Raw genomic sequence first — 19,477 nt, forward strand, 5'->3', positions numbered from 1 at the left:
AATATGCATCCTGAGTGTAGGCGGATGCAGGTTTTAATCGGACTTTCTTCTTGTATCTGGGGAAGCACCAATGTGTTCGTCTTGCCCAAAGGCTTCGGTGTAAACCCGGGTTGGAGTGGGTGGCTTCATCTCCCTAGCAGTGGGTTGGTTATCCCTCAGCCTCCCAGAACTGAGAGGTCCCGCCTCCTGCACTCCCCCTGGTGGCCACTAGTGGAGAAGCACCATTGAGCACACTACTTACTAAGCCCTAAGGGAAACTTTCCAGAAGGCTTGCAATGGTTCTAAATGATCAGTCTGGGTCCAGAAACCAGTGCCAATTCACATACCCTTCCATGGATGCTGTTAGCATTTCTCCTAGGCTCCGCCCCACAGTTACCTGGCAACAGGCATGTATGCCAGACTCACTATAAAAGGGGCTTGCTTGCCCCTCCTCTCTCTCTCTTGCTCTCTTCCCCTCTTCCCCCTCTGTCTCTTCTCTCCCCATTCCCCTCCCCATCTCCCTATGTGCTCATGGCCAACCTAATCCTCTCTCTCTCTCTCTCTCTCTCTGCCTTTCTCTGTCTCTACCACCCCCTCAACTCCCCTCCCCCATGCCCTAAATAAACTTTATTCTATGCCATGTGTCTGGTACCTCAGGGGGTAGGGATGCCCCAGCACGGTCCCGCAGAGGCGCCCTTCCCCCCCACACACACACACACACCCCACACACACACCATACCTCACTCTATCAAACTTATCCCTGGCTTCATTTTTCTTTTTTATAAAACACAACAGATGCAGCTCCCTGACGTAAGCAGATGCTCACATGCACACCAGGCATTCCCCTTCGCTTCCTTTCAAGCCTTTTCACCACAATGCAGTAAGCTCAGAGACTCACAGGAACCATGAGCAGTGCAAATAGACTGGGATTGGAAGGCGGTGCTGTACACAGCACATGAGAGAACTTTATGTAGCATAAAAACGTAAGCGAGCCACAGCTAGACCCAGACATACAACTATGATATTCTATTGAGAGAATATTCTTATGTCCCAGGCTAGCCTCCAACACGCTATGTAGTCCAGGATAACCTTGAACTGCTGATTCACTTGCTTTTCCCGCCCTAAGTTTGGGCGTACAGACATGTCCAGCACACTGGTTTTGTGAGGTGCTAGGGACCAAACCCAGGACTCCACACGTGCTAGACACACACGCACCAACTGGGCTACAGCCCCAGCCTTCGCGTCATTTTTAATACCTTGAGTTTTAGCTTTAAAACCTTTTGAAAAACATATTCATTGCCATTGCACAAACCTCCACCCATCTGCAGGGAGTCTGACTTCCAGTCTGGGCCGGTACTCCCCTCAGACTCACAGTCTCCACCACGAAGAAGCATATGGGTCTCAAACATCCAGCACGGGACACTTTAAAAGGCTCGTAAATGAGTTCTGTGTCTGTATACGAGCAGTGATAAGAGGTAATAAACCTACTTACACATGTCGTTTCCTCCAGAATGCCTTCTCAGTTGAGCTCCATTTTGTAGTTGACTCTGATGGGTCTCAACAGCAAAGAATGATTTAAACAACACAGCCAAGTTGGCTGGAATCTCAGGAGGCCCTGTGCATGGCCTGAAGACCCAGCTCAGCCACCCTTGGGAGGATTTGTTCTGTCTGTGAATAGGCCTCTTCTTTTGTCAGGAGAAAAAGAAAGAGGCTTTGAGTCCCACTGAACAATAGATAACTACGGAATTGTGCTCAACTGTTATTTTTTTTTAAAGGCATAAAAGGGCCTATTGGAGTTCTCATGTTGGCAGAAGACAGACTCAAGTTTCTGCAGCTCTGCTTCCAGGCCTGCCTGGGGATCGTTAGCCAAAAGAGGCTTATGCAGGCATCCAGCAGACTCTGAGCTCAGTGACTATATTTTCTAAAAAAGAAAACCCTTATTCATTTCATAAATTTCATTTAACTCAACCAAATGTACCTTCACCAGAAGATACACCTTTAAACTCATGGATACGTGCTAAGAACCTGTCGCTGCTGGGAATGATACTCAGTAGTAGGACACCTGGTGGCATGCAAAAAGCCGTGGGTTCAGTTCCTTATAACACACATACACACATACACACACACACACACATACACGCACACATACATACATACACACATATACATATACACATACACACACGCACATGCACACATACATACACACATATACATACACATACACATACATATACACACACATACATATACACACACATGCACAAGCACACTCACACATACATACATACACACATATGCATATACTTACACATACACACATACATACATACATACACACACACACCAAACAAACAAACCAACCGAAAAGACATTTGTTAAACTATGTTCCATTTGTCAGAAGAGACAGCAACATAGAGACACTAGGAGAATCTCCATTTCTTAAGAGGAATAATACCCTCAGGATTTAAGATCCGAGCCATGAGCCTGAAGCGCTCTGACTCATTCCAGGCTTGTGAACTGGGCGGACACCACAACTTGGACTTCATGCTCAAAGATTCTTTCTCTCCCTGTCTCTCAAAGTACAGAGCAGCAAAAGCAGTTGTTGTGGGAATTATCTGGAAGTCCATGGAACAAAAGGACATTGCATGCCAGGGCCAAATGTCAGCGCCCGCACTGCTGCTCTGAACGTGTGCGGAACGGAGGACCGTATGAGACCCAGAACAACAAGGGTGGTTTGGCCACACGAGGGCAAAACCCCAGGACTCCTGCTTACCCCTCCCCCTCCCCGCCGGCCACCATGACCTGTGCTCTGCCTCAAGGTGAGTCAGGTTGGCACACTGCCCAGCGCAGCTGAATCCGAGGGCCACCACTGCCTCCTACAGACCGTTCCCTGTTAGCCGCTTCTGGATGTCCCAGAAGATCTGTCAGAATTCTCCCAGTGCTTTGTCAGTCTTGATTTGTACAAGCATTTAATGCCAATGAAATAAACCTTAAATAAATAGATACTAGACAATAAAGTGACGTAGGATGAAGAAAACCTAGCCCTTTAATTTGAGTTATCATGAATAAACTATTAAATAAAGAGGTTAAAAAACACCTACTTGAAAGGCAAAGATTTAACTGGGAGGGGGCTGGTGAGTGGGATGTAAAGTGAAAAAGTAAAAAGAAACTAAATTAAATTGCAAAAAGAGTTATTAATTCAGTCCAGCTGATGGCAACCCCGGAATAAATCCTGCATACAGCTTGCAGATCTCCTTGTTGTCAGACAAACGGGTGAAAACCGAGCCGTTGTCACAGCACGCTCACCTAGAATCACAGTGGCACAAATGAGTGTTCTGGGTCCCTATACCGACAGGCTGCGACATCTGAGTTAAAGTTCCCGGTTGCTACTGACGCCGTTGACAAGCAGAGCCTGGCTTTGCCGTTATGAACTGCTGCACTGCAAACACTTGCAGAGTCTACAAACCGTCCCTAAAGGTCCACAGTACTGTATGTGTGCGTACGAGCACCACGGCCTTCGTGAGAGACGTCGAATGCTTTATCCCAACTGCAGAAAGGCTCACAGACAGGCAGTCAGGCTCACGCTGAGATCAAGCCCAAACTGCAAGCAGACACTGGAAAGGGGAAGACTGAGCCTTGCCGAGTAACCTGAGTATGCCAGCTGCTGCAGCAAAGGACAGTGGGGGACAATGTCCAGCCACTGCCGGGGAGGAGGGTGAGAGTCAGGGTAGGCATTAGAATCCATGAACTTGGAATAAAGAAGAAGGTGCTACTCACACGGCTCCCGTGAGCAGAGTGCCTGCTCTGCCCCAGAGATCTGCTCATCATCGTGTCTTTAACGTGTAAGTTGAGTCTTTCTTAATTTTTTTCACTGTTAAAGACATAAGCATTACCCAGGGCCAGACAGATGCTGAGAACCACGGAACATACATGCCAAGCTATCTATCACCTAGGAAACTGTGGCAGAAATATTAAACATTCCCATCACCGGATACTTCCGTGAACAAACACAGACGTCCCATATGTGACCCAAGCCTTCTTGCTGGGACAAGGCAGCATACAGTAAGCAAGAGCGGCAACTCCCCTCTATAGCCGAGACAATCCACCCACGAGGGGGAGTCCTCGTGACCAACGCCCTTCCCACTATGCCCCACCAGTGAAAGAACACAAAATGACCACTGTTGTTTGGGAGATTAAATTTCTGATGTGCAGATTTACTTTCTGGTTTTCTCTTACTTCCATTACAATTTTTTCATACAAGTGTATCTTGCACGGCGAACACATTTCTGGCCATATGCTCATCCCCTTCCTGTTTCTCGCTCTGTAGCCCTAGACAGTTTCACTTCCACTTCCGTTTTATGTATGCATGGTTTAGGTAACTGCATGAGAACTAGAAACCGCAAATGAGCAGCAACATGTGACAGTTGCCCTTCGGAAACTGCCCTGATTCACTGAATGTAACTATTTCTAGTTCTGTCCATTGTCCTGCAGTCTTTCATGGCTGCAAACAATAGCATCATGTTTGTATGTGTGTGTATACACACACACACACACATATATATACATATATAAACACACACGTATACACACATACATTTTATATATATATATCACATCTTCTAGATCCATTCCTCTATAGCTAAGCACAGGTTGGCCCCATAACTGTGAAATGACAGAGTTTGGACAGACACTTCCCAAACCGGAGCAAAAGATACGCAGACTGCTCTGAGCATCCGTGAATCTGAGAACTCTGTATCGAAGGGCACCAGGCTTTGTCCTTGCTTTTCAACCCTCTGAAATCATGTGAACTCACCTGGTCTAATCCTACAGCCACCGCAATGAGAAAGCAAGCCTCCGTACCTTCCCCACTGAATGGAAGGCACAGAAAGCGTAAGCCAGGCAATACGGGCCAGCATGAAGCCAAGACTCCTCCACAGCAGCGTGCGTGGGGCCACTGGAATACCTCAGGAACACTATTTTGGGACTTCCGACCCCTTCCCTGACTGTGCTCAGCAGCAGTCTCCTATCTACCCAGCATCCCAAGACAGTCAGTCTCTAAAGAGAACTTGGAGACAGTCCAGGCCAGGGGGTCCAGGTGACAGCCACAGGCATAAATGTGATACAAACAGCATAAACCACCCTTCCATGCCTCTTCCATCATCCGGGCTGCCTGCAGACAGCATGTTCTCTGTCCTTACCTAAGTCTCACAGCTCTCCACTGATGTGTGCCACATCAGTCCACTTCCCAGAAACAAGCACCAAGCCCTGTTACCATGAGAACCACCCGCAGCAAAGGTGGGGTAGAGACAAACTCGTCATGCACCCATAGCGCTCTTCGCCCTTCGCAGCTGTTAGTTCAACGTGAACTAGGGAAGTCTAAAACGCTACTGCAGCCCAGAGCCACTCAAAGAACACGAGATGCAGTTAGGATGGGTGGCTGGGCGGAGCCCTGGACAATGGCATCACAGGACAGCTAAGGAGACCTATGCAGAGTGTGAACTGAGGCAAGAAAGGACGGGCTGGCTCTGCCTCAGCAACTGCGGTGTGCGTGCACAGTGCAGGCCACCACCTCAGCTGCCGCGACACAGTGCAGGCAGGGAATGAAGGGCCTTGTTTCTTTGTAAGAGTCTCGCCGCCCTGTTTATTTTGTTCCTCGCTTTGTGTGTCCATTTCCTGATGCCTCCTTTGGTATAAGTCAGGTAATTCCCACCATCCTTTCTTAAATAACACAAATGCATATAGTCAAATCCATTCTTAAAAAAAAAAATCCGTTCCCACAAGCACTATCCTTACTGGAGCACTAATCCTTAAACGGTCTCCATCTTTCTTGTCTCCTATGCACAGCAGATGAAGCAAACTGTGTCTCTCCTCATTGCCCTAACTCTTCCTTCTTCCACTTGGAAACATACACCTCCCTGAAGGGCAGATGATGGTCAAGGATCCCTAGTGAGACAGAGGCCTTGTGATTGGTCAGTACCTGAGGCCTTTGTCCCTCCTCCTCCTCTCCTCCTCTCTCAGGCCCTCTGACTTGACATCAGGGCCAGCCCTTCTGGAACATTCTAACTCGATGTCGCCCCCATTCCTCCACTGCAACAACTGCCATTCACACTCCAAAACTGAATCTGAGGGAAGACATCAAACAGAAAGGCCCCTCTCCCTCCCTACTGCATCCTCGTGCAAGCGATTCGTAAATCCGCTGCCTAGCCACTCAGAGAAATGCGTGCCCCCCTCGGGTGATGTCCCTATCCTGCCGTCAGCTTCAGGTTCACATTGCACACTCTTGCAGATCGTTCCTGGGCCTTGCATCTCTGTTGCTATGAACTCAGTGATACACTTCTGTAACTCAAGTCACCCACCCACCCCACCGCCCTGCCATCCATAAGTCACACCGATGAAGGAGAATCTCCCTACCTTTCACTGAGGCTTCTCCACAACTGTGCACCTGCAATGGGAAGCAAGAGGTGAAACTTAAACAAGCTGTCACTCTCCGGGAGCACTTGCCGTCCTAAAATATCCCATGCTCCTGCAAACAGAAGGCTCACATCTCTTAAGTGCTATACATTGTCAATCAACAGTGTCCGTGACAACACCGTGAAGGATGCCGGTGATAGCATATAAAACCCTTGAGTACGTATCACAAAGGCAGGGCAGACACTCTAGAGCACAGTCCCTGCCTGGTGGGAAGAAAACATGTCCACTTAAGAAAAAGTGCTGTCAAAGAATCAGTATGAAATTTAACAAGAGATGCAAACCATCATACTCAGGAAAGACAGAAACATGACTGGTCAGGTAGGAGTAACGGAGACGGTACTGAAGGGGAGGTGGGCATGGCATGGTCTTCAGATATTTTTAAACTTATATCTAAGCTCCAAGGAAATCAAGAGAAAAAAACTAATTGATGATAAATATGAAGATAGATGAAAGATAGTAGATAGAAAGATGATGAAGATAGATAGATAGATATAGATAGATATACATAGATAGATAGATAGATAGATATACACAGATACATAGATAAGATAGATAGATAGTAGATAGATACACAGATACATAGATAGATAGTAGATAGACAGATAGATAGATATAGATAGATAGTAGATAGTAGATACACAGATACACAGTAGATAGTAGATAGATAGATAGATAGATAGATAGATAGATAGATAGATAGATAGATAGATGGATGGATGGATGGATGGATGGATGGACGGACGGACGGACGGACGGGTGGGTGGGTGGGTGGGTGGGTGGGTGGATGGATGGATGGATGGATGGATGGATGGATGGATGGATGGATGGATAGATAGATAGATAGATAGATAGATAGATAGATAGATAGTCAAAACTTCAGGGATTATTTTTATTTAACCAAGTCTTGATAGTATACTCCTAGGTACCAGATTTAAGGAAGCTCAATATGAAACAATTATAAAACATTTTCTGTACTTCCTATTAAACCAAATGCCAAAGGTATTGTCTTGTGTGTTCTTGAATATCCCCTATCAGGTGAACACCCCACATCAAATTCTTCTTGACGTTTACTGCTAAGGAAAAGTTGCACAAAATTCTTGATTTCCAATTCTTTGGACAATTGGAAACATGAAAATGACCTGGTTTCCTTTATTATCTTGGTTGTATAAGCACAGCTATGAATCGTTGCTCGAGTCGTGGTAGAATACAAGACCTCTGCTCCCATTAGGCCTCTGAAACAATTGTGTTTCCTGTACCTTCTAGCATAACTCACACCTTCTAAAGTCAAAGAGCAGATAAAGGGAAGTCAACCTAACCCAGGGAACTGGAGCAATAACATGGGCTGGACAGAAAACACCGTCTCTACCCTCACCTCACAGCACTCTAACTTGAGTCTTCAGTGTTCCTCCAACGACTGTGGAGCCAACAGTGAAGACAAGAGATTCTAGCGTGAGATGCTTGTCTTATCGTTAAGAATTGGAGACATGATTGTGGTTGAGGGACAAGAGAGCTGACAAACAGTGAAATGGCTACCACCGCTGAGCACAGGGGCTTGTGTAGGAGGAGGAAGTTCTGACAAAGATGGGGCGAAAGCCCAGCACAGGGCTTGGGAGGAACAAGTAAACTAACAGCTGATTCCTCAGAAGCAGAAAGTGAACAGAGCACGCACTGACTGTGGGACTCTGCAGGTGACACCATGACAAGCTTCCAAGGGCTGAGCTCAGACAAGCCACCGCACACATAGCCAAGGCAGAATAACATAGAGGGAGGGTGTGTGAAGGACAAGAGACCGTGGGCCCAACCTCAATAATCAAGAGACTGCTAGGCTGTGGCATCGATATAGTGTGGATTTCACAGGACGGAAGACAGAAAGACACAGTGGTTACAGAATGACCCCCTGCCACATGGTTGTGGCCAGAGATGGGGACACCTACTGGGCTCTCTTTCCCCACAGTTACTCCCAGAAGCTCTTAGAGCCTGATGCATAGATGGACAAGGTGGTCACAGACAAAAAACTTGACAATTAACTCCTCGGTGCCATGCACAGAGTTTATAAAGTTGAGCATTTAAAATGAGGGAAGCATAGTGGGGGAAGAATACACGACGGGAAAGATACAGTTAAGCTCGTGACCAACAAGTTCACATCTGTAGCCAAGAATGTGGGAGGCTGGCATCTCAGAGAGGGAAACAGGCACCGGGTCCCAGAAAGCTCTGCTGACCAAGGCTTTACTGGCTGGTGCTGTGAGCACAAGCAGGGCCTCAGAGCGATTCACGGGAGCTGCTGCCATCCCACAGCTGCTTCAAGATACTGCTTGCAATGGAGTCTACGCCTCCCGGGGAGAAGCCCAGTGCAGCCAGCACTGGGCTGGGCCGGAAGCCCTGCTGCTGTCTCCAGCCAGCTAGTCGTGGTGCTCAATCAGGCCTTTGTCCTAAAAGACTCCGTAAAGAGGGACAAAGAAGGCCCTAGGGTTTCTCCAGCCAAGGCCTGGGGGAGCAGAAGAAGGAAGCACATCTCTTCCTTTTTCCTTTTTCCTTTTTCCTTTTTCCATGCTTAAAAGGTTGCTTTCAGAATATCACTCAGTGAAAACCCCGAGAGGAAGATGGTCCTGCTGCAGAGGTCAGCATGTCTGCAACCTCATTAGTGCTTATAAGTAGCCTTGCCTCAAAAAGACTTATCATAGCCTGACTGATGAGAAGACAGAGTCCCTGATGTCTCGACTGTGTCCCTAAACAGGGAGACAGCCAGGGAGAGTATGGACTGTCACACACGGTAGCCTTTCACCTGAACTGGATTCAAATCTGTAGCTTAAGAATGGGTTCTCAGGCTGGAGAGGTGGCTCAGTGGTTAAGAGCACTGACTGCTTTTCCGGAGGTCCTGAGTTCAACTCCCAGCAACCACTTGGTGGCTCACAACCATCTGGAGTGGGATCCAATGCCCTCTTCTGGTGTGTCTAAAGACAGCTACAGTGTACTCATTTAAAATAAATCTTAAAAAAATAAAATAAAAAGGAGGGATTCTCTTTCGTTACAGGATGAAGTGGTTTTGTCACCAAAGCAGGCTGTGTATGTGTGATTGTCGCCTTATAGAGGAAAAGGGGACTTTGCAAGTGCCATCATGTCAAAAATAGAGACAATCACCCAGGTGGGCACCAATTACAATCACAAGTGTTCCTTGCAGAGAGGTCTGGGCAAGCACAGGAGCAGCTGATGTGATCACAGAGCCAAGGACTGTGAGGACATAGCTTTAACCCAGGTGTCACAGCGCCAACCAAAGTCAGGAGGAGACAGGGTGGGTCCTTCACTGGAGCCTCTGTGATAGAGATCTGCTGGTGGGTTGTGTGAACTGATGGCTTCCAGAGCTGTGGGGACAGTACTGTCTGCTGTTTTGAGCCATCAAGTGTGTGGCAATTCATGACAGTCGCCACGGGAAACCATTGATCTGGCAGCTTCTCCATAGCTAGGAACAGACATTAACTTTCTTCACGTTGGCATTTCTTTCTTTTTGCATTATGAAGGACCCGGACCTAAGGCCAGCGCATGGTGGTGAGCACGGTACTGCTGAGCTAGATCCTCTTTTTATTTTAAGACAGGATCTCAATCAGCACCCCCTGTGTGGTTTTGTACTTCCTCCCTAGCCCAGGCAGGCCTCAAACTTCCGACGCCCCTGCCCTGGCCTCCCCGTCACTGAGATTATAGGCCTGCATTGGCAATCCAGTTTAAGAATTAGAGACTCTTTAGGCTGGTAGACTTCAGTTTTACCCTCCTCAGTGTTTTTAAGGACAGTTTTGTTGTGAGGAGGATTTTCAAGGACATTGATTTCCATGGTGTAACTACCAAAATGGGCTGGTTTAATGAAAACTGAAGTCCTTGCTGGGCCCTGACAGCTAGAGCTGAAAGACTTCTGAACAGTCCGTTTTAAGTCTGGCCCTGCACTCAGAAGCCAAGTTTTTCAGTCCCTCCTCTCATTCCTCTGAGTTTTTTACCTCATTTAAATCATGCCTAAGGTATGGAAGGTACTCAGAAGCCTCCGGGGTGGTCTGTGTGCTGTAGAGGCTTCTGCGCACATCCACAGATGGCTACCTTCTTGGAGTCTCCTGAGCGAAGAACTTGTTACAAAATATATCCAGGAAAACGGCCCTCATCCTTCCACTGTGAATCAATATGAAAGCAACGGGCTTGCCAGGGCCTAACCAATTTCTCCTCAGATCCTGAGGTGTGAGGTATTGGCCTCAGGAGGCTGCGGCACAACTGGACAGCAAAGGCTGTTAGGACTGAAAGTGAGGGAACTGGGTATCCATGCTCAGAAAAGGGGGCTGAGAAGGAAGAAAAGGGGTAAAGGGGAAAGAATATGTGTATATGAGATTATATGTGTATATATTAGTATATATGATTATATGTGTATATATGATTATATGTGTATATATGTGTATATGAGATTATATGTGTATATATGTGTATATATGATTATATGTGTATATATGATTATATGTGTATATATGTGTATATGAGATTATAATTTAAATCTTTGCATCCGTGAAACACCTCAACTAGACAAAAGTGAATTTGTTCACCTTCCCAGAAAGGCTAGGCATGAAGGACTTACCTCCAGACCTGAGTGCACTCACATGAAGCAATCTTTCTAAAGACTGCTTCTACAGTGGGTGCTTTAACTTAAACATGATCCAGCTTTAAGCTGACCCACGGAACACCATGATGGTGAAACTCCAGAGCTCAAGTTCTTCTTTGAGAGATGTTGCCTCTCTCATTATACAGCCCCGTGACGGGGAGCCTGGGCAGTTCTGATAGAGAGGTCCATGTGGATCCTAACTGAAGCCTCCTCCTTATGATTTTGGCCAAATAGACATTATTACATGTAAACTCTTATGTCCAGGAGGGATTTTTGCTCGTTTACAAAAATTAGTTCAAGCATTAGCACAGCAGACATGGAGATGAGATGCAGAGAAAGGCTACACTCCGATAAACAGAGTACACAGCTCCTAAGGAAGCCAAGCACTCTTTAAAGATGAGTCCAGCTCCCACTTTAGATAAAATTTAGTGCTTACGGTTGATTCTCTTTCTGACACCATTAATCATCCAGAACTTTTATGTAACTTTCAATGATTTTTTAAGCTTGTTGCTTTCTTTTGCTGAAGTAAAAGAAAACTGTCCTCGAACTACTGCACTTTCCAGTGGCCCAGTATGAGCTTGTAGGGTGGAGTAAATACTTAACTGCTCTTCTTACAGCAGCCTACTTAAATATCACCCTGGTATGTGACGAAGCTTAGAACCCGGGCAGAGCCCAGCGCATGGACCTTTTACCAGTTCTGACAAGAGACGGAATCATAAAACGCATTATTAAGCTTGGGATGGAGCTCAGTGGGACAGGGTTTGGCTGACATGAGAAAAGACCTCCAGCACTGAAGAAAAAATAAGGCAAAATGTGTGTGTGTGTGTGTGTGTGTGTGTGTGTGTGTGTGTATGTCTGTGTGTCTGTGTGTGTGTCTCTGTGTGTGTGTCTGTATCTGTATGTATGTCTGTGTCTGTGTGTGTGTGTGTGTGTGTGTGTGTGTGTGTGTGTGTCTGTGTGAAAAGCAAACCCAGACAATATGGTGACTCATGTCTAAATCCTAGCACCCAGCAGGCTGAGACAAGAGGACCACTGGGTGTTCCAGGCTAACCTGTGTACAGAGTACAGTCCCAGCTCAGACACCCATTGGGAAGTGGGCTGTGGAGAACGGAGGAAACTGGAAGTAAATAAAGTAGAAAAAAGTGTCTAGCTACATGGTCCTCATGTTCAAAACATGAATATATCCACCCAAAAATTAGACATTTCAACTCCAGAAATAAAACGCACAGATATCAAGTTGCATATTCTTACCTCTCGTCCTGGACAAAACCATTTCCTTGATGATCTGCATGATAACACGCCCAAGTATCATGACGGAAATGAGGTGGTACACTCTCCATGGAGTCAAGGCAAGGAACCTAGGACCAAAAGAAACACACAAGGCTCCGTGTACTGCGAAGATTTCCAATTAAAAAAAAAAAACTCCCCCAGACATACATGCAGGTAAATACCAATGCACACAATATAAATAAATAGTCACATTTCTTTTTTTTTTTAAAGGATCCAATTTGTTAGCACTTCCTCTTTTAAGATCACACAGGGGTCTAGTCCATATACCCACCTTCTGTCTGGAGAAAAACAAAGCAAAATTCCCTAACCATAAGGAACACATAGTAGGGGTCTGGAGAGATGGTGGCTCAGCGGTTAAGAGCACTGACTGCTCTTCAGAAGGTCCTGAGTTCAATTCCCAGCAACTACATGGTGGTTCAAAACCACCCATAATGAGATCTGACACCCTCTTTTGGGGTGTCTGAAGACAGCAACAGTGTACTTACATATAATAAATAAATCCTTTAAAAAAAAAAAGAGCACACAATACCTGTGGGACTCCTTTTGGCTAGGACTACAAGGGAAAGGACTAGCCGGGAACTCAGAGGGAACTATGACTCTTCAAGGAGACTAAAGGACGAAACCTCTGATTGTCACACGTTAACTGGCGAGTTGACAGCTGAAATTACCTAGGATGTACTTGGAAACGCCCAGGAGAGTTACGGTAACAAGTGTTTAACAGCAAGGCTCTAGAGAGCAGAAGCAGAGCTGGACGGGGTGGTGCGCGCCTTTAACCTCAGTACTCCAGAGGCAAAGGTAGGAGGATGTCTGTGAGGTCAAGGCCATCTAGTCTACATAATGAATACCAGGCCAATACTACATGTAGACAGATCTGCTTCACAAAACCAAGGTGGGGAGGGAGAGAAAGAGATAGGTGAGGGAGAGGGGGAAAGGGGTAGGGAGGGGGAGGGGGAGGGGAGAAGGGAAGGGAAGGGAAAGGGAAAGGGAAAGGGAAAGGGAAAGGGAAAGGGAAAGGGAAGGGGGAATAGTCAGAGGAAGAACTGTGTACTGCTTTCTGTGAACTCTACTACCACACAGACACAGACTAAGCTAACAATGGCCACGGCAAGTCTGTCTTGGTGACATACTAGAATGTGAACAAAAAGTAAAGCACACTGAAGAAGCAGTCCCAGACTGAATACACAGGAGACAGTGTAGGGAACACCAGCACTCATCACTGCTTCCTGACTGCGGATCTAATGTGGCCGGCTGACTCACGCTTCTGCTGCCAGGCCTTATTGATGGGACTGTCTCCCCTTAAACCATGAGTCAGTATGAACCCTTCCTTGCTTAAGTTGCTTTCGCTGGGTATTTTGAAGGTAGTGTTCTGGCTTTTATGCCACAGGCTATAGGGAATGGAGTAGAGGTATGGAGTAGAAAAATAAAATGCTAAATGATTTAGGAGGATAAGCTGAGCATGGAAGGAAGTGTGCAATCAAGCTACATTCTAGAATGCTATGGAGAACATTTTGTCATGTATTTGCAATACATATCATTCATATATATATATATGGTTGGATGAAGTTGTGAATGAAGCCCTCCATCAGAACGGGAAATACCACCCTTTACTTAAGGTTTCTATGGCTGTGATAAAGCACCACGAACCAAAGCAACCTTGAGAAGGAGGACCTTATTTTGCTTACACTTTCACATCATAATCTGCCATCAAATGAAGTCAAGGCAGGCACTCAAGGCAAAAACCTGGAGGCAGGATCTGAAGCAGAGGCCATAGAGAAACCCCACCTACCTACCAGCTTGCTCCCAGAGGTTTGCCCCATCTTCTTTTGTGTATAGAACCCAGGACCACCAGCCCAGTGAGGACCCACCCAAGATGGACCCAGCTGCCTCCTCCATCAATCACCAACTAAGGAAATGTCCTATAGGTTTGCCTACAACCTGACCTTACGGGAGGCGTTTTCTTAATTGAGGTTCCCGCCTCTGTGATGACTAGCTTGAGTCAAGTTGACATAAAAATATCCAGAATGGGTCCACGACTTTTTTTTTTTTTTTTGCCTTTTACATTTGTTTTAACACAGGCTGTGTTTTGACACCTGTTTTCTTCCAAGCCCATCTCTTTATCTCAGTTTGTAATTAACCCTTGCCATTATCCATGTTACGGATTTCTCCAAATCATACTGAAGTGACAGCTTTCAAGATTTTTATCATAAATCCACTATAAGAAAATTATTACCTTTAGAATTTTTATTTACATATTTATTGTACACAGTGTGCTACATTTTCTTATGAGTATATTTTGGACAATATATTGAATAAGTGATGTATTTACAATGAAATATTTCTTTCTCAATGAAGCATAGGCTCCCGGAGGCAATATGTCTCCTGACCACCTGCCTGCCTTCAGATATTCTCCATGGGCTTCTGGCCACTCACTGACCTGACTCAGAACGGCTCACGAGCTGTCACGCCTAGCTTGGCTCTCGTGGGTGTGAGATTAGCACGTAGCAGTGGCCCTGCCTCTGTAGAATGATGCAGAGACCTGGACAGAGTGAAAACTCACTCAAGTTTAAACAGCTTTAGAACCAGCCAGAGGGCCACTTAATTATCTGGCTGGGAACAAAGAAGCACAGACTTAACTGAGGCTCTGGAAGCCGTGACTTGCTCTCCTTGTGGGTGTTCCAACTTCCAGGAATTAAAAAAAAAAAAAAAAAAATAGGTAATGGTAGAACTTCAACCTACAGACCTCATTTGGCCAGCGTTACCATAGCAACGCCAAAGAACACTCTAGCGGTCTTACTGTGTCCTGGGCCAAGGCCCAGCTGGCATCTCAGCCAAGGGTCTTGACGGTCATTAAGAATACATGGTCAGCTGAGAAGACAACAAAACAATCGCTTGAGAAAGTGATGCCAAATGTTCGGGACTGCTTAGCTGTCTCCTTGGTAGGTTAGTGTCTGTGGCTCCAAAGAATGTAATATCATTGAGAAGCAAATATTTAAGGTAAATAAACACACATAAAGAAAAATCTGTATACACTTGCTATCTTATATGTATCATGTTTAATATAACTCATCTCTTCACTACCCATAAAAATTCATAAATACCCATAGTTCTGTAACTTATATCTGGAAGTTTAAATGAAAATCTTAGAAACACTGATGAGTTTAACATTCGTTTTTAAGAAATTGCCTGATATTATAGAGATCTTATATTATTAAATAATCTGGGTGATTTAAAAAAATCACTCTGGTAAATTTCTAACATGTCCAAAAAGAGAGGCCAGGGTCTCGTGGCACAGCTTTAACAATTCCCCACATCCTCCACACCCTCACCCCGCGCCCCACCATGAAGTACCCATGCGCTACTTGAAGTGAATCCCACAAAAGTAATTTAATCTGAAAATGTTTCCATTTATCTTTCCCAAAGCCTTTTATTTTTATTTTTATTGGTTATTTCATTTATTTACATCTCAAATGTTATCCCCTTCCCAGTTTCCCCTCCACAAACCCCCCCATCCCACCCACCCTCTGCTTCTATGAGGGTGCTCCCCTACCCACCCACCCACTCCCACCTCCCTGCCCTGGCATTCCCCTACCCTGAGTGATCGAGCCTTCACAGAACCAAGGGCCTCTCCTCCCAGTGATGCCAGACAAGGCCATCCTCTGCTACACATGCGGCTGGAGCCATGGGTCCCTCCATGTGCACTCTTTGGTTGGTGGTTTAGTCCCTGGGAGCTCTGGGGGGGGGGGGGGGTCTGGTTGGTTCATGTTGTTGTTCCTCCTATGGAGTTAATCCAAAGCTCCTTTTTAACTGAACCATACCACGGTTACATGTGACCCTACCTCAGTCCTTTTGTGTCTGTAACTGTATGTATGTGTACACACTTCTGCACATGTCTGCACATGTCTAGTGCTGGGCAGTATTCAATGTTAAAATCTGTTTCGGTCAATTTCCACCTTATTTGGGGGGACAAGGTCTCTCCCCGTCAAGGGAGAATCAAGTGTTAGGTTAGCATGTGTCAGCAATATGGTCTTTGTAGATTGAGGCAGAGCCCTCGTTGAGCGAAAGCTCACTTGGGTTTAGAGCTTTGGTGCTAACTAGAAAGCCATGTAGGTATCTGTCTGAATGCAAAGAAGACTTGACCGGAGCTCTGGAAGTTCACTGACTCAGGGGAGCCATGTCTGGCCAGCGAGTGCCGGGCCAGTGCTCAGTGCTCGGGATGATGGGAACAAGCCACCATGCCGACCTCTCCGTGAGTGCTGGGGACCCGGCTCGGGCCCACATGCTTGCACAGCAAGTAGATGACCCACAGCATTCTGTCTTAATACTTTGTCATTTATAATCACTTTGCGTATGACGTGAATCTGCACATGTCACAGCACATCTTTGAAGGCTGGAGGGCCACTCCCTGGAGTCCGTGCCCTCTTCCATCTTTACATGGGATTGATCTCTGGCCACCATGCTTCTGCGGTGAGCAACCCTACCAGCTGAACCATTTTGCTGCATACCTCCCCAAGCTCTGCCCTGGTCCTCAGTGCCATCACACACCTGGGCAGTGCTCATATTTGCAAACGCACGTTTACAGATTCTTGGAAAGAGAAAGACAGAGACAACAACGTCCTGAAACTGGCATCTGTGGTCACGTTTCTCCTTCGCCCTAATTCCGTTGCCACGGTCTTTAACGATGGCTGTTTCTGTGGTGGAAACAGACTCATTTGCTCAGAAAGGTTTCCAGATTCTGGGCGATGCTTGCTGAGTTCTAGTGGTCTAGCTTAACATTTTCCCCATGCCTTGGGAGAAGTTTAATAATTGGTAGTTGGACCTGGGGGCTTTATCAGGTTTGAAACGTTTTCCTGGAAAACCTAAGGCATGTGGTGGTGTGTGCTCAGGGGCCCTGTGAAGACAAAATCCCTTCCTCCGTGCTGGGTCTCAACTCTGAAAAGGATGCTTGTAATTACCAGGGAAGATGAAGTACTGAAGCAAGGCTGGGCAAATGCTCGACATTTATTTGCCCCTGTTTACTAGTTTTCTTCAATGTGTCACCTCCAAATGTGGCCAAAGTGACTTCCTTCTTCTTTCCCACGTTACTCAGGAATCCACGGTTTCAATCCACCACAACATTGTACTTGCTCTGGCTAGTCCTTCTTGGTTGGTAGTTTCTGGTTCCCTCTTAGGCAACCTTATTATAACAATCTTTAACAGTAACAAACACTAAATACATAGAAAAAATGTCAAATGCTGTGTTCAAAGAACTGTAACTCAGCTTTTTAATAAAACCAGGCATTCCCCAGGGATTCTCCTGAAACCGTTCGCTAAAGTGTACCTCATTCATAAACAAGGTGACAGGTAGCCAGATGTCACACTCGTACCCAGGGCCCACTAACTGCCAATCACTCCTTAGGGAGGGGTGGGACCTAATGAAGCCCTGCCCTCCCCATGATGTGTCAATGAATGGGCGGGTCTTGTGCGGACCCTCAAGCAGCTGCGTGGTCATGATTTTTGAAGGCCGCGTTATCTCCAGGAACTCATTTCCGTTCTTTGACTCTTTATTCTTTCTGTCTGTCCCCCGCTCCCATGATGCTCCCTGGGCCTTGTAGGGAGGGCACAGATGTCCTCTTCAGGACTGGGCACTCGTCAGACTGTCATTCTCAGCACTGGACCAGTTATCAGTCTCTGCAATAACAACTGCTCACTGCAAACAGAGACTTCTCTAACCGAGACTGGGAAGGGGGCCGTCGTGTTCCTCAGCGGTGGAGCTCACAGTGAGCTGCCCATACACCACGAGCACAACTCAGTGTGCACAAATAGCAGACAGGAGAGTAGGGGGTGGCTGGAACTGAAGAGGGGTAAGCAAGAGTGTGGGGGCGAGTAACGGGGACCAAATGCAATCACAATATTGCATATGTGAACAAAAGTAAATTAAAAGCAAACAAAGGGAGGGGCTTACATTTTTAACTCTGTAAAGTAAAAAATTAATTTTTTGTTTATTCTTTGATAAGAGTCTTAGTTGTTTCCACCCCTACTCGCATTCCTCATCTGATAAAAACATTCTTTTATCTCAAGCAGTCCCTTGGCTACCTCAAGTCTTAGGGTGTGTGTGTGTGTGTGTGTGTGTGTTTGGATCATAGTGAATGTTATTAAACTGGCTTACACAAGGATGTGTGAGAGGTTATTTACTGGAGCATGGCTGCTTTTCAGTGATCACACTACTGAAAAACTGCCCCCTAGCACCCATTGCCTACGGCCCCCCGGGGAAGGATAGGAGCTCTTGATGCCCTCTCCCATCTATGATGAGATGCTGACAGGTCCTGGTTTGTGCAGATGTTGTGTAGATCACCCCAGCTGTCATGGACGTGATGTCCATGTTGTATGCAGAAGATGTTATCTTATGGTCCACTGAAATCGAATTTATAATTAAAAGTAGATTAACCAAATCAATTTGCTTTAAAATTCATGATAGTGGCTGTATAAGATAGTATATGTATATGACATTTTCACACCCTTATATATGGTACCTTTATATGTATATATACATTTATACATATACACATCCCTGCCTCAGCCTTCCCCACACATATCCTTCCTACCCGCTCCCACTGGTCCCTTTCTCTTCTTTAATAGTGGCCCTCCCTTCCGGAAGGCCATCCAGAGTCTGCCCCACCTGGGGATCCATCCCATATACAGTCACCAAACCCAGACACTTGCTGATGCCAAGAAATGCTTGCTGACAGGAGCCTGATATGGCTGTCTCCTGAGAGGCTCTGCCAGAGCCTGACAAATCAGAGGCAGATGCACACAGCCAACCATTGGACTGAGCACAGGGTCCCCAATGGAGAAGTTAGGGAAAGGACTGAAGGAGCTGATGGGGTTCGCAGCTCCATAGGAGGAACAATAATATATACCACCCAGTACCCCCAGAGCTCCCAGGGACTAAATCACCAACCAAAGAGTACACATGGAGGGACCCATGGCTCCAGCTGCATATGTAGCAATGGATGGCCTTGTTGAGCATTAATGGGAGGAGAGGCCCTTGGTCCTGTGAAGGCTCGATACCCCAGTGTAGGGGAATGCCAGGGAAGGAAGGTGGGAGTAGGTGGGTGGGTAGGGGAGCAC

The 19,477-nt window shown here is 46.3% G+C and overlaps 1 protein-coding gene across 2 annotated transcripts in view; it reads right to left on the bottom strand.

Annotated features, from left to right (window-relative positions):
• The window catches only part of Retreg1 (reticulophagy regulator 1), a 141,235-nt gene that overhangs the window by 77,434 nt on the left and 44,324 nt on the right, over window positions 1-19,477 (bottom strand). Inside the window, exons 2-3 of one of the 2 annotated variants that reach the window (XM_052159555.1) lie at window positions 12,332-12,438; window positions 6,394-6,424 (exon numbers count right to left, since the gene is read on the bottom strand). In XM_052159555.1, the coding sequence (XP_052015515.1) occupies window positions 6,394-6,424; window positions 12,332-12,438 (138 nt within the window). Of the gene's footprint in view, window positions 1-5,180; window positions 5,363-6,393; window positions 6,425-12,331; window positions 12,439-19,477 lie in introns of those variants that run through there. The other variant, XM_052159557.1, reaches the window with a different exon arrangement.

The sequence above is a fragment of the Apodemus sylvaticus genome, chromosome 16 (genome assembly GCF_947179515.1).
Source record: "Apodemus sylvaticus chromosome 16, mApoSyl1.1, whole genome shotgun sequence".
In the NCBI taxonomy this organism is placed as follows: Eukaryota; Metazoa; Chordata; class Mammalia; order Rodentia; family Muridae; genus Apodemus; species Apodemus sylvaticus.